This window comes from Silurus meridionalis, chromosome 24, assembly GCF_014805685.1.
Source record: "Silurus meridionalis isolate SWU-2019-XX chromosome 24, ASM1480568v1, whole genome shotgun sequence".
Classification (NCBI taxonomy): Eukaryota; Metazoa; Chordata; class Actinopteri; order Siluriformes; family Siluridae; genus Silurus; species Silurus meridionalis.
The window spans coordinates 20518181-20534144 of record NC_060907.1 but is presented as its reverse complement, the minus strand read 5'-3'; the positions used below and the strand labels follow the sequence as shown (position 1 = coordinate 20534144).

The following is a 15964-nucleotide window of genomic DNA, read 5'->3' as shown; positions in this document are numbered from 1 at the left end:
ATCAACGAAGTGATGGCAACACATTCTAATGTTCTACTTAAAAGCAATACAGAACACACACTTAGCAGTAAGATGAGTAAGCTGATAAACTCCTTTAATGGGTAGAAGATTGCTAAAAATTACATTCTTTTTCTCTTTGTCCTGCTGAGAAAAGTCTGATATTCCATATACAGTACACACTCGTGCATGTGTGGATTGCCGATACACACTTCCAATTCATTCTGGTTTGGGTTAAAAATAGCACAGGAACGCAGGGACTTGGATGAGAGCACTATTTTATTCCAAGTGATAAGATTATCTTTCTGGATTGTTACTTTATGGCAAGAAGAACATGAAGATCCTGAAATATCAGTCATATCCATGTTTCTACACAGACTCTACACATATACATATATTATACACATATTACATACATATTATATACACATGACATATATTTAGGCTTAAGACCGTATAAAAATCTCTATTTAGTTACTTTCATTTCACTCCAAATGTTAGGACTGTTCATGTATTTATTTGTTTGTTTGTTTGTTTATTATTACCCCTAAATGTAAGGATTATGTTGTAATGATTTTGTACTTGTTGTGACTGTAAGGATCATTGCTTTGTTCAGTTGTTTATTTCCTACAATTTGAATCATAAACTTGACTTTTATCACTTGCGTATCATCTGCAGTTTCACTTGTTCAGATTCCTTTTCTTTTCACCCAACGAGCTCTGAATAAACAACCAGATAACAGATAACACGAGATCATAAAGGCAGTAAATGATTTCCATCTGAACACCAATCTGAGAAAAAATGCTGGAACATCTGGATGCAGGTACAGAACTTTAATTCTTCACTAATAAATAGAGATGCATTTTTGTGTATTTGATCTACTTCTGTTTTAAATTGTGTATTGTATTACATGTGATTCAGGGGTTAGTGGGCGGGACTTGTGTTCACACATCTGAAGCAGCTTCATTCTCATCATCTTCAGAATGTTGATAAGTGTGTTTTCATTCTTTACACAAATAAGAATTGTCATGTGCCCTCAGCTTCATCTTTGCTTTCATTTTGCAAACATGGTGTCATTTCGAACGCAGTTTTCCGCAAAGCTCCGTCATTACCACAGAATGAAGAAGTACCACAAATAGGAGCTTCTCTTTACGTGAAACAGAAATGAGAAAAATAAATCACATCCTCAAAAATTTATTAGTGGAACACGTCGCTTTTCCCTTTAGCCAACTGGCGTGGAGTTTGATTACAACGTCAGGGTTTTGGGGAAAAATGTTTTATTTCCCTCGCAGATGCTGAAACTTAGCAATGTTGAAGATGGCAATAAGCTCCGCCCACACCACAATAATGTCAATTTATGTGTCAATTAAATATATATATATATATATATATATATATATATATATATACTGTATATATTTTTTCATTAAGTACTCTATTCTGGGTTTAATTTAATTATATTTAAATAGAACAAGTAAGTTAATAACATTTGCATAAATAAAATGATCTGAACTGATAAAACAATAATATAAATTCTACTTTGAAGTTGATTAAAAAGGTAAAAACAGGTAAAAAAAACCGTTTTGTTCTTGCAAAGAAAATTAATTTTTATACGAAGGTCATCTTTAATATGAAGTCATGGAAGCGTCATGTTCACCAAATGTGGATGGAAATTTAAAAAAGTAAATGCTCTCATATGTTGTAAAATTGGATCTTTTATATAAATGAATATATGAATATATCACTCATTAAAGTGTGCTGCAGTGAAAATACTCTTTATGGGTCTCCTAGTTAAAGTGAAGGGAAAATTTCATCCTCCTGCATCCAGAGACGTCATATACAATTGTGTGCTTTCAACTTTATGGTAACAGTTTAGGAAAAAAACACAAATGTGTGTAAAAGTCAAGTGTTTTCATACTTTTGTCACCCTGTATATGTTGAATAGGTGTAATATTTTGTAATTGGAGAATATTGTTCATCAAATTGAAAACTAAACATGTTTCAAGCTTTTTCTTGGTTTGTTGTAAGATGTATTGATATAAGGTATATTTAGTTTATTATAAAAGAAAGTTTGAGAGTGTTGACATTGTTCGCTAGCTGTATTTTTGTTTGGTGTGATTGTGTAGTACACAGTCAGCATTGTGATTTATTACACACATGTGTCTCTCTGACTTAGCTCTGTTTGTTTGGAGATAATCCTGTATTTAACCAAGTGTTTGTTCTGTACACCACAAAACCGAAGCTATGTCCAGGAACAAATGACTCGGACAAAGAAAGTGTGTTAAATCCAATCTACGCTTCCGATCTAATTTACCAGGGAGACTATTTAAAATTTTAATGGATTAATGATGCAGACCTTAAATGCAGAACGAATTTTTTATCCAAAATGTGTCCCTTTTGTACTTAACAGAATATTTGAACACTTTTTATACTTTCATCAAATATAATGCAACTCTTGATGATGAAGTGACACTTATTACTGTACTGCTCTCCAGACTGTCAGCAAAAGTCCTGCCTTCTGCTATAACAAATCTTTTAGATTTTATCATGTTTTTAGTGCATAGCTGAGTCTCTTAGCCTAGTTTCCATGTCAGAGGCTTTCTGGGTATGTGTGTGTGTGTGTGTGTGTGTGTGTGTGTGTGTGTGTGTGTACTTGTAAGGTTTGATTTTTAACCGATTCAAAACAAAAGCTGAATATTGCATAATTATGAGTTGTGACAGCAGGGCAGTGGTGTGTGTGTGGTGTAACTGGGTGTGTGTGATGCGACGGTTGGGCTTTAGATAATTTGGGACAACAGAGAAACCGGAAATCATTTCTGACACTGAAGGATAGAATGGCAACTCATTTAAAAGAAAAGCTGGAGCTCGCCTCAGCCTCCATGTTTTACTGTTCATCTCGACTTGTGTAAATGAAATAAAACTCATATTAATAATTCAAGTGTTAATCGTTTTAGGGATGTGAAGATACATTCACAAAAAGATTTGTTTTGTTGTAGCTTTTTTACGGGAATGAGAGAGGGTTTGATAGTTTTGGGCTGGAACGAGACGAATTAAAATATTAAAAGGAATCACCAAATTATTGCATTAATGCATTAAGTAGTGCACAAGTTACTACACCAGTTATTGCAATAACCACTGCATTAATTACTGCATTATTTACTGCATTATTTACTCTGCTATTTACTGCATTCATTGTTGCATTAATTGCTGCAATAGTTACTGCAGTAGTTGCTGCATGTGTTACTTCAGTAATAATGCTTAATGTTTAAACTAAACGCATTTATTAAAAAATATTTACATTTTAAATAAACGATTATTTTTGCTCATTAATGCACGTGACTGTGAATCCCGCAGGTCGCACAGCTTCATTATTAAATGCCGTAATCGTTTTCTTCCAGAACTAAACGCGTTTCTCTTCTCAGCAGCGAGGAAACTAAATAATACGAATAAATCAGTTCTATAGTGAGAAGTGTGAACAAGAATTCCGCCTAAACATCATTTATTATTGTAGCGTCACCGGGTGAAGCAGCTGCTATACATCACGTGATTTAGAGTAATCCGCTCCACAAAGCGAAAGTAAAAGAGGCTCGACAGTGTGTGTGTGTGTGTGTGTGTGTGTGTGTGTGTGTGTGTGTGTGTGTGTGTGTGTGTGTGTGTGTGTGTGTGCGCGCGCGCCTCTGATAGCGGGAGAAAGAGCATAACGTGATTATTTGCATATCATTTTGATCTGGTTTTAGTTTACGGAAATAAATCAAAAGAAAAAGTGTTTAAAAAATCTACATCATGTGAGGGTATGAGGGGGGATGGAGAGAGAGAGAGAGAGAGAGAGGAAGGAAGGAGGGAGAGAGAGAGAGAGAGAGAGAGAGAGAGAGAGAGAGGAAAGGAAGGAGGGAGAGAGAGAGAGAGAGAGGAAGGAGGGAGGGAGAGTGAGAGAGAGAGAGAGAAAGGAGGGAGGGATAGAAGAAGGAAAGAAAGAGAGAGAGAGAGAGAGAGAGAGAGAGAGAGGAAGGAGGGAGGGAGAGTGAGAGAGAGAGAGAGAGGAGGGGATAGAAGAAGGGAGAGAGAGAGAGAGAGAGAGAGAGAGAGAGAGAGAGAGAGAGAGAGAGAGGAAGGGAAGGAGGGAGGGAGAGGAGAGAGAGAGAGAGAGGAGGGGATAGAAGAAGGAGAGAGAGAGAGAGAGGAGAGAGAGAGAGAGATTATATTGTGATCTGGTTTTAGTTTACATACAAAAATGCAGCATGTCAGAAATGTACATCCTGTTAGAGTATAAAAGAGAGATAGAGACGGGATGAAAGGATGGAGGGAGAGTGGGAGAGAGACGGAGGAAGGGAGAGTGGGAGGGAGAGAGAGGATGAATGAAGTGATAAAGGAGAATGTTCTACTGAATGAATATCAGGCCTCAGTGCACTGGAACTGAAGTGTCCTGCTGAACTCTGTGGTTTCTGTGGAACGAGTTTGAACTCAGATGAAATCACACACTGAGCAAAACCACGCAGAAGATACACCAACACACACCACAAACACCACACACTACACACACTGATGCACAATGTTACACATTAACACACACTGATACACATTCACACAAACCCATACACACTGTTACACACTACACACACTGTCACACACTACACACAGATACACACTGCTACACATTCACAACGATACACACTGATACACATGAACACACACCGATACACACTGTTACACACTACACACAGATACACACACATTAACACACACTGATACACATTAACACACACACAGATGGTCATTTTCTTGTCCCAGCTCTTCTATATTCACACACACGTATTACATTGAACTAGGAAAGGGGGAGAGGGAGAGGGAGTGATATGAAGAGATCTACATTTTAAAAAGTGAGAAGTAATTGATGTCATCTGGAGCGTAGAGGAGTTTCAGCAGTGTGTTCAGAAGGTTTCTCAGTAGGTTAACAGTGTTAACAGTGTTACTGGTTCTCCAGACCCTGGACTCGCCCTAAACTACACACACATCAGATTTCTGCTGCTGCGTATCCTGTCTTCTACTGAACCTGGACCTGCAGAGTGTAAAGTACAGTCACACCTGGGTGTAGAACATCTCCAAAAAAAACAGGTCACTGCAGATAACTTAATCACAGACAGGATTGAATATCAGCCCCTCAGGAACCTGCGAGTAGAAACACAAAGAGCTCATTATTCTGTTAACAAAAGCTCAACAAACAACTCACAGTCCAGTGGATTTCTGTAGAGAAGACTCGAACATTTCAATATGAAGCATTGGGCTAATATAGAGCAGAGACGATGACAAAGACCAGGACAGTCTCACCAAAGACAACAAACTAAGGAGAACCTGGAACACAGCAGGACCTGGAACTTTTACATTTAATGGCATTTAGCAGACGCCCTTATCCAGAGCAACATGCACCTGAGCAGATACAGCCTATGGGCTTTGTTTAAGAGCCCAGCAGTAGCAGCTTGGTGGTTCTGGGAACACAGGTGGACTGGGAATGCAGGAGAACCTGGAACAAGGGGGGACCAGAAACACAGGGTGTGTGTGTGTGTGTGTGTGTGTGTGTGTGTGTGTGTTGAGGCGCATTTGCATGTCTGCGTATGCGTGTTAAAGAGTGCGTGCGTGTCTGTGTGCGTGCGTGCGCGCGCGTGCGTGTGTGTGTGCGTGTGCGTGTGTGTGTGTGTGTGTGTCTGCGTGTTTGTATGTGTGTGTGTGTGTGTGTGTGTGTGTGTGTGTGAGAGTGAGTATAAAAGGCACTGCAGATACAGGACAGAACTTTCACTTTCGCTTTATTCGGCTCTTCTTTCGGAACAGAGACATGTTCGTCAGCGATGCTTTTGGGATGCAGTGAAGTCCAGGAGGGACGCAGTGTGAGGCCGAACCGAGCCCAGGTGTGTACTGACAGTGGGTATTTAGGTGGGTGTCAGGTGATGGATAGATGAGGAGCGCGCTGCTGGGGTGACTGGGTTTGCGCTCTCGGTTTAGTGACCGTCGGTATTAGAGAGAGAGAGAAGAGAGAGAGAGAGAGAGAGAGAGAGAGAGAGAGAGAGAGAGATTGATTAACAAAGGTCTGTATGGGCAAGAATTTCGTGTTTCAATTTCGTGATCTGTTTTATTTGTGTGTGTGTGTGTGTGTGTGTGTGTGTGTGCGTGTGTGTGTGTGTGTGTGCGCCATTTAAGACAGTATGTCAGGAACATCTAAGGATTTTTTAGCAGGTCCTCATGAGGAACCCACTGACAGGAGACAGATCTCATTACAGTCACTGAGTTGAGATTCTGGTGTAGAGAAGCAGAATGAGCTGTGGAAGGTCCTCATAAGGATATAATAACTGTGTGTGTGTGTGTGTGTGTGTGTGTGTGTGTGTGTGTGTGTGTGTGTGTGCTTGGGAGAGAGAGAGAGTGTGTGTCTGAGTGTGTGCAAGTTAAAATATACAGACAAAGAACAGGATTAGTGGACAGGGTGAGGGCTGAGCTGGCAAAAAAAAACTGAAACCAGAAAACCTGCAGCTTTTGTCTTGAAAAGTCAAAAGAGGTGTAGAGGGAGAGAGAGGGATAGAAAGACAGGGAGAGAGAAAGAGAGAGAGGTTTTTCTTTTGGGAAATAGACTGGAGTGTAGCATTACATTATTTTGCCGCATTCATAAATATGGCTAGTGTATGTGTGTGTGTGTGTGTGTGTGTGTGTGTGTGTGTGTGTGTGTGTATGTGCTTGAGCGACAGAGAGAAAAAGACACACCCACACATGCAACATTAAGCGCAACATGTAAGAATAACTGACAAGTTTGCTTTGTGAGGCCTTAAGCCGGGGACAGCGTATTCATTTATTTTCTTTATATATTAAAGAAAAATGCAGTTTAACCCTATTTACTTTCATGAGCTACATTAATAATGAAAATGTGTGTGTGTGTGTGTGTGTGTGTGTGTGTGTGTGTGTGTGTGTGTGTGTGTGTGTGTGAGCCAGTGGAGAAAAAACGTGCATAAAAGATAAAAATCTGACACAAATGATGATAAAGTTAACACATCACACACTTCCTTTACTGTACATATGAGGACTTGATGTGGTAATATCAGGTTATAAGTGCTGATATTATGTAACTCAAGACACCAAAAAAAACGATTTAAGACAAACAATTATTTTGTCTCTTCGGCTTTTAAGAAAAAGAAAGAAAGTTAGAAAGCAAAGATTTCTTAGTAAAAAAAAAAAAAGAAGAAAAAGAGGACAGGAAAAATAAAAGGAACACCCCCACACACACACACACACACATATTGCTGTGTTAAGACGTGTAAAGGAAGAAAGACTCCTCCTTCTCTCCACAGTGCTCCTCATTCATCTCGCTCTCTTTGTTTCTTTTTGGTTAGTCACTCGACATTCTCTTGTGTGCACATGGCCAGGATGGAGAAGAAAGAGAATGGTGCATCACAACAAGCCTCCTGACCCCTCTGCCTCGCCACAAGACGACGTACCAGTCCCCGAGTCCACCGTCGTCCCGGTGGCGCCGACTCCTCAGACCCACTTCCGACCGTTCCGGGACGTGTTAGAGCGTTCCCTGGTGGCCAGCGCGACATACTTCTTGGGGAACAGTGGATTTTACTGGGGTCCTCTAGATGTGGACGAAGCTCACGGTCGCCTGGCGTCTCTCCCAGTGGGGACTTTCCTTATCCGGGACAGCATGCAAACGGATGTATTCTTCACTCTGAGCTACCGGTCTGCAGAGGGACCCACCAGCGTCCGGGTTCTCCTTAAAGCCAGTGGATTTGCCCTGGATGGTAGCAAGCACATTTTCCCATGTCTTTTCAAACTGCTGGGGTTTTACATGGCGTCCCCCAAGAGGAGCCTGAAGCAGCCTTATCGTGGTTCTTCTCCTCAGAAACTCCAGGAGATATGCAGGAGAGCCGTGGTCAAAGCTTACGGCAGAGAGAAGCTCGAGGAACTCCCTGTAAGCACAGTGCTGAAAGATTTTCTTTTGTCCTATCCTTTCAGCATTTGAAAAAAAGAGGACACCTGTATGTTTATATTTTACAGAGGATCGATGAGGTACAGTCACTTTCACAAGCACTACGTCAGGTGTTTGTCCTGATCATTTGACATGCCTGCTGTGCAGACATCATGGATATCATTTTGTTTATTTTGTGGTTTTTATTTTCCCACAACATAGGAAATGTAGATCTACCAAATAATGTAATGTTTTTAACTGTTGTGACATATTTTTATATATATATATATATATATATATAAAACCGCATTGCTGTAAACACCATTGTTGTACTGTAAAAGTTTCATTTCATAATTCATCTTGAACATGTAAATGCATAAATAAAGTGATGCTGATTCTTTGGAGTACGAGTGTGGATTTTTTTTTTTTTTTAAATGAAAACAGTTTGATTCGCTCAAGTGCCGGCCCCTCCCTCGCAAAACATCAGTAAATCATCTGATCAGTACGGCATTTAGAAGAAAGAGAAAGAGAAAGTTCTTTAGAATGTTGGTGTACTGCATCCTGTGTTTCAGTTAAAGGCAAACCACATACACACTTTGTTGTTGTAACATATCATGACTGTTTTTGAATGTAAGATTCTCGCATGTTTATATGGAGCTGCTAGGAATCCTCTTGGACCGATTTCCATATCCATTCGATTTCCATATCCAATCCAATGTCGTGTTTATTTTTTCATGATACAACCACAAGCAAACTATTTTGCAGTAATGCAAAGAGTCTGAAAATAAACACCAACAAACACTAAGTTATTACTGTAAATAGGTTTGAAACTAAGAACAAAGAAGTGGACAAACTGTAGTCTCCAAATCTAACCACACACACACACACACACACACACACACACACACACACACACACACACACACACAAAAAGTTCACAGAGGACATTGAGGGTACTGAGGATACTAAAGGCATTGAGGGTACACAGGGTACTGAGGACTTTGAGGGTAATGAGGACTTTGAGGGCACTGAGTGCTGAACATTGAAGAATAACTTTTATAACTTTAATAATTGTTGCCTGAGGATTGTTTTCCCATAAAAGCACAAACATTCAATATCATTGAACTGACCTTATCCACAAAGAAACAAATCATTTTACTCTTTCACTTTTGAAAGAAACAAACAACATCTCACTGATTTTGTTCACTTTTTCCTGGTTTTCTTCCCTCTGCAGCATCTGGTTTGCAAATTTACACAAATCCAGACACTGGAATAGTTTTCTTCATCCTCCAGCCAAAATCTGTATCTGAATGTAAGAATATCTGCACTGTTTTGGGCAGGAGTAGAATTAATCTGTACAACAGCACCCTCTAGCGGACATATAACTGCAACCTTAAAAACAGTGTCAGAAAGAAAGAGAGCCACAAAAAATGCAAACGAACCGCAGAGAACGTTCAAATATTTTTTATTAAATCCATGAATCGAATGAATCCAGGCTGAATTTCTGGTCCATGGAACATGTTCAAAACCGCATCATATAAAAAACAAACAAACTCGGAGCTCTCAGAGAAAGTGAAAGTGTAAAGCAACTTATGGATGTGAGCCAAGAAGCACAGGATGGACAAAAGAACACAGGGGAAAGAATGAAGGAAAAACAAATACAAGAAAAGCAATAGCAGACACTGTGTGGAGTAATTAGCATAAGCTCCTGCTAAGAGTTCAGTTAGATCATTTCTTTCTGAGAGGAAAAATTAACTCAGAGAAATAAGTTCTCTACTAAGGTTCTGCTAAGAATGAAGATGAATTCAGAAGTAATGGTTAATATAAGAATGAATGTAATGTGGATTGTTTTTGTGATTAAACTACTTCACTTTGTACATTTAACTCCTTAAAATCTGCACAAAATATTTTGACCTAAAGTCGTAATAGGAGAATCATTTTTGTAACTCGTTTGTAAGTCGTTTTTTTTTATCATTGCATTAAAACCCTGTTGTAACAATTCACTCAAATTTTGTAGAAAACATTTGCTTGTTCTTATCATTTAAACCTAAAACCACATCAGCAGTGACGTTAAACCAGCACCAGGTTCTCGCTGTATATCGGTCCACCACACCTGCTCCATCATGCCCTCATCAAAACAGAGAATCCACTCCCATACTCAGGATTTAAAATCTCTACAAGAACTTCATTCAGGAGGAGCCTGAAGCAGAACCTTGGTAAAAAAAAATGTCCAGCAAGGAGAAGTTTCAGGAACTCCTTAAAAGCAAGAAACAGAGTTAAAGAAATAAGTGAGGGATGATCTACCACAGAGACAGATGAGCTTGGTGACGTTTGAGCTCTGGTGATAAGACGGATGATGATGATGATGGATGATGCAGTGAGTTCTCGTTTCAGTTTCTGTTTGATTGTATTGAAGCCGTTTTAACGTTTCTCTTGTTTAGAAGTTTGTCTAATCAATCAGACTTGAACCATGTTGGGATGAAATGTTTAATTAGCATTCTCTCTTGGCAGAACTTCTCTCTCGCTCTCACACACACACACACACACACACCCACCCACCCCCTGGCTTAAGCTCAGTTGTGTTTATTATTGAAACCACATGACACTAATTGTCCCAATAATTTGAAGCGATTATCTGGATTCAGAAGGTGAACCAGTTCTTCCATTTTCTTTTACTCTTCACAACATTGGAGTGCATTTTTACATGACGTGTCTGGTTAGGTTGTAGAACATACATATGTTTGTGTGTATATATGTGATAGTCCTCATATAAGTGATCATGGTATGTATAAGATGATAATCCCCAGTTGGTGTGAAGCCTTTGAGAAGCTTTGAGCAGTTCTTTGACATTTGCAGGGAAAACTGACTGAATGGAAAGAAAGGATCAGGAATAACATTATGACCACCTGCCTAATATTGTGTTTTGCTGCTAAATCACTCGTGACCCGTCGATCATCAACAGCATGAAATTCTTTAGCAGTTTGAGCTACAGGAGCTCGTCTGTTGGATTGGACCACACGGACCAGTCTTCGCTCCTCACGTGCAGCAATGTTCCTCATCCCCCACAACCCTGTCGCACCACTGTTCCTTCCTTGAAGCACTTTTGGTAGATACTGACCACTGTAGACCAGAAACAGCCCACGAGTTTTGGAGATGTTCTGATCCAGTTGTCTAGACGTCACAATTTGTCAACTTTGAGGACAAAATGTCTAACGGGTGCCATGATGAAGAGATCATCAGTGTTCTTCACTTCATGTTATGTCTGATCGGTGTATAAATAGCTAGTTTGAGCTACAACTCTGCTGCTCCGAATCACGCACATAGATAAATTAGTGCCTGGATTACATTTATTTATATGTTTTAATAAATAGCTATCAGATAAAGTGAGAGAGATCAGTATCTGTGTCGAGTCACGACTAATAATGAAGCTGTTGATGTTCCTTGCTTGTGCCTTGACCTATTTTTCTAAATCAAAAAAGGATACACAACAAACATTTTCTAATCTACACAATTACTCACCAGACTTTGCCATTGTGTTAGTGTCGGACTTGTACCTGTTTTGCTAATACCTTATACAGTGAATACGACAATTTAATCAATTATTACCTTTTTTTTGTTTGTTTCTCTTCCTTTTCAGGCCTGCAGGTTAACGATTTGAAGAGTTCAGAGATACATTGTGTGAAATTATGTTTTGTACTAATGTTTATTGAAGTCTACACAGGCTGAAAATGCCACAGTGTTCAGTTGATCTTACGGCTCGTGTATAATAATCGTTCTGTAAAATGAACAATTTGTGGCCTCGGAATATTCATTTGTGGTCGTTGTAAAAAACTAGTGTTATCCTGAATGTCCACTAGATGTCAGTATAACCGCACAGATTTCATGGTCATCATCCATTTTAAGAATCCAGCTGTCCTGAAAAAACAAAAAAAGAGAAATAAAAACAGAAAGCTGTGACTAACATCACATTTCAGATCTTATTCCAGTCATCTGACCTGATTTTATTGTTCAGTTTCACTGTCCAAGATTACGCTCGAGTCTATCCTCAACTAATCATTATCTCTCTCTCTCTCTCTCTGTATCTCTCTCTCTTTCTCTCTCTCTCTCTCTCTCTATCTCTCTCTCTCTCTCTCTCTCTCTCTCTCTCTCTCTCTCTCTCTCTCTCTCTCTCTCTCTCTCTCTCTCTCTCTCTCTCTCTATCTCTCTCTCTCTCTCTCTCTCTCTGTATCTCTCTCTCTCTCTCTCTCTCTCTCTCTCTCTCTCTCTCTCTCTGTATCTCTCTCTCTCTCTCTCTCTCTCTCTCTGTATCTCTCTCTCTCTCTCTCTCTCTCTCTCTCTCTCTCTCTCTCTCTCTCTCTCTCTCTCTCTCTCTCTCTCTCTCTCTCTCTCTCTCTCTCTCTCTCTCTCTCTCTCTCTCTCTCTGTATCTCTCTCTCTCTCTCTCTGTATCTCTCTCTCTCTCTTCTCTCTCTCTCTCTATCTCTCTCTCTCTCTCTCTCTCTCTCTCTCTCTCTCTCTCTCTCTCTCTCTCTCTCTCTTTATCTTCTGCTAGTTCTGAATGAAAGCTTAAAAAAGACTCTCTGCCACTCAGCCTGAGAAGAGCTGTCATCTCGCTGATACCCAAGAAAGGCGACCTCCAGAACATAAGCAACTGGAGGCCGAAAATACTGTCAAAAACAATCGCCGCAAGACTGCATACAGTAATGAATCAAGTAATACATCTGGATCAAACATACTGCATAACCCAAAAGATCTATACTCAATAACATCTCACTAGTCAGGGACATCCTAGAAGTCTCACAGCTATCAGGCATCGATGTTGGTCTGGTTTCTTTAGATCAAGAAAAAGCTTTTGACCGTGTTGAACACCAACACCTGCGGCGTACTTTAGAAGCTTTTGGTTTCAGTCAGGGTTTTGTGAGTATTATCCAGGTGATGTATTGTAACATTGAGAGTAAACTAAAGATCACTGGTGGTTTGAGTGCTGCTTTTAAAGTTCAGAGAGGGTTAGGCAGCGATGTGCAATGTTGGGAATGCTGTACTCTCTGGCCATGGAGCCGCTGTTGCACAAAATAAGGCAGGAGCTCACTGGTCTCCAGCTATCACAATGTAAACACCCTTTTCATCTGCATATGCTGATGACGTAGTCATTTTCATTTCTAATTTTGATGATGTTAGAAGACTAGAATGTGTTGTTAAGGATTTCAAAGCTTCTCTTCTGCAAAAGTCAACTGGAAAAAGAGTGAAGCTTTGTTGGTGGGAGAATGAAAGAAAGGCTATCCCATGCTACCAGAAGATCTAACCTGGAAAAGAGGTGGAGTAAAATACCTTGGAGTGTTTCTGAGTAATGATGACTTCGCTCAGAGAAATTGGGAGACAACTCTTGAGAACATGAAAGGCCAGCAGAGGAGCAACATACCGCCTCCAGTTCATTCAAAAGTTTCTGATGAACACCCAAAATCCAACATGGAAACCGTTAGCTCAAACCATTCTACACAGTGTGGGTGGACTGGGACTTGATGTCACTCTGTTCTTAATGGACTGTAACACTTTGGACTTTACTGGAATACTCTCTTTCTATCAGAGTCTTTTCAAAGTGTGGACCTTTTTTCAACACCAGTGGGTGAGCAGTGGGTCCTCCCTCTACTGGTTGCTAAAGGAACCAATCATCTTTGGGGCTCGTCTGGAGGTGTCAGGATATGACCTCCCTGGACTCAGAGAACTTCTTCTATCGAAACGTTCCTTTCAACTACAAGACATTATCAGCAAAGCAGGCCCAGGCCTCGAGGACGCAGAGACTGTTTCATCACACTTGGGGATCAGATCGCTACGGTATTCACAAAAATCCCTCAACAAACTGGCTGGAGCTCTAAACCCACAGGAGAAAGAGCTACTAAAGGAATACAGTCTGGGGGCTACAGTCCCTGATCCTACTGACGCCTTCCCGGACATGATCATGACACCTGCACTCGGAGAATCAAGCCACAGTAGTCCACTGCTAAACCTGGGACAACAGGAAACTGTACATCTGTGTAGGTTTAGTGGTAAAGTGATTTACAGAAACATTGTAAAGGTGATAAACAAACACACTCTGAAAGAGCGAACAGTTAATGTGTTTAAATGTGTGTGGTGTTGGAGAACGCTTTGTGCTCTGTTGAAGATGCAGAGCTGAACTTTGCACCAGAACTGAACTGATCACTCATGTTTTAATAATTTGTGAAACCATCTTAAAGCATATATATTTATTATTTATTTATTATTAAGTCACACTGAGTTTTATGGTATGTGTAAATAAAGTTTTGTAAAAGTAAAAAAAGTATCTTTCTCCCTCTCTTTTGCTTTCACACACACACACACACACACACACACACACACACACACACACACACACACACAGATATTTGTCTTGTAAGGATGTAATTATTAACATTTATTAATTATTGTAATCATTAAACATGAGCCTCAAAAAAACTTTTTTTTAAATATTATTGTGTCTCACAGCACCTGAGCTCAGGTGTGAACCTTCACATGTTCTTCACGTGTCCACCTGGGTTTCCTGAAGGTTCTCCAGTTTCCTTCTATCTTCTCACAATTGGACTAATTATGGTTAATGTGAATGCGTATTGGCGCAATGTACATTTTTTCCACATGCTGTCTGAGATCCCCAGGATCCAGCTAACATATTTGACCCTCTCTTTGTTGGAGAAGATGAAGATAACAGTTCTCTGGTGTTAAACTCATGCTCTCTCTCTCTCTCTCTCTCTCTCTCTCTCTCTCTCTCTCTCTCTCTCTCTTTCTCTCTCTCTGCTCTACAGACAGGTCCTGAGATGATACATGAGATAAACTCAAGCATCCTGAGTTTAGTGAGATGTTTTGTCACCGGAGCTGTTCCCTTCTGTCAGAAAGACGTCCAGCACAATGGGAAACGAAACAGAAGATCAAAGTCCTCGGGTCGAGGAGGAAAAACCTGTGAGAAGACTGTCAGACCCGTGAACACAGAATCACGGCCTCCCCTGACAGGTAGAAGAGATTTTTCAAAAGGAGAAACAGAATAAAAAGTCCAGTTGTATGAGGAATTTACTTCTGCGGTACGAGTGAAAAGGCAGTTGTGTTGGTTTAAAGACACGGTGAAAAAAATGGCCGACAGGATTACAGTCTGTGTTTATATCCACATGTAACTGAAACATTACTCCAAAAATAACATATAAAGGGAAGTTCATTTTCAGTGGTAGTTCAACAGTTACTCATTAGAAGGTCTGGGGTTTAAACCCCAACACTGCCAAGATGCCACTGAGGAGCCCCTGAGCAAAGCCCTCAATCTAAATAAACACATCTATCATCTACTGTTAAAACAAACATGAGCTTCCTTCTTCCTTCCTTCCTTCCTCCCTCCCTCTCTTCCTTCCTTCCTTCCTTCCTTCCTCCTTCCTTCCTTCCTTCCTTCCTTCCTCCTCCTTCTTCCTTCCTTCCTTCCTTCCTTCCTTCCTTCCTTCCTTCCTTCCTCCTCCTTCCTTCCTTCCTCCTCCTCCTTCCTTCCTTCCTTCCTTCTTTCTTCCTTCCTTCCTTCTTCTTTCTTTCTTTCTTCTTTCTTTCTTTCTTTCTTTCTTTCTTTCTTTCTTCTTTCTTTCTTTCTTTCTTTCTTTCTTTCTTCCTTCCTTCCTTCCTCCCTCCTCTCTTCCTTCCTTCCTTCCTTCCTTCCTTCCTTCCTTCCTTCCTTCCTTCCTTCCTTCCTTCCTTCCTTCCTTCCTTCCTCCTTCCTTCATTCCTTCCTTCCTTCCTTCCTTCCTTCCTTCCTTCCTCCTTCCTCCTTCCTTCCTTCTTCCTTCTTTCTTCCTCCTTCCTTCTTTCTTTCTTTCTTTCTTTCTTTCTTTCTTTCTTTCTTTCTTTCTTTCTTTCTTTCTTTCTTTCTTTCTTTCTTTCTTTCTTCCTTCCTTCCTTCCTTCCTTCCTTTCTTCCGTCCTTCCTTCCTTCCTTCCGTCTGTCCGTCCTTCCTTCTTCCTTCCTTCCTTCCTCCTCCCTCCTCCAT

At 40.3% G+C, this 15964-nt stretch overlaps 1 protein-coding gene across 1 annotated transcript; it reads left to right on the top strand.

Annotated features, from left to right (window-relative positions):
- Positions 1 to 5725: 5725 nt before the first annotated feature.
- Positions 5726 to 8225, top strand: socs1b (suppressor of cytokine signaling 1b). The gene is made up of 2 exons (XM_046837555.1): positions 5726 to 5897; positions 7365 to 8225. The coding sequence occupies exon 2, from the start codon at positions 7415 to 7417 to the stop codon at positions 7991 to 7993; it is 579 nt and encodes a 192-aa protein (XP_046693511.1). The 5' UTR covers positions 5726 to 5897; positions 7365 to 7414; the 3' UTR covers positions 7994 to 8225.
- Positions 8226 to 15964: the final 7739 nt, after the last annotated feature.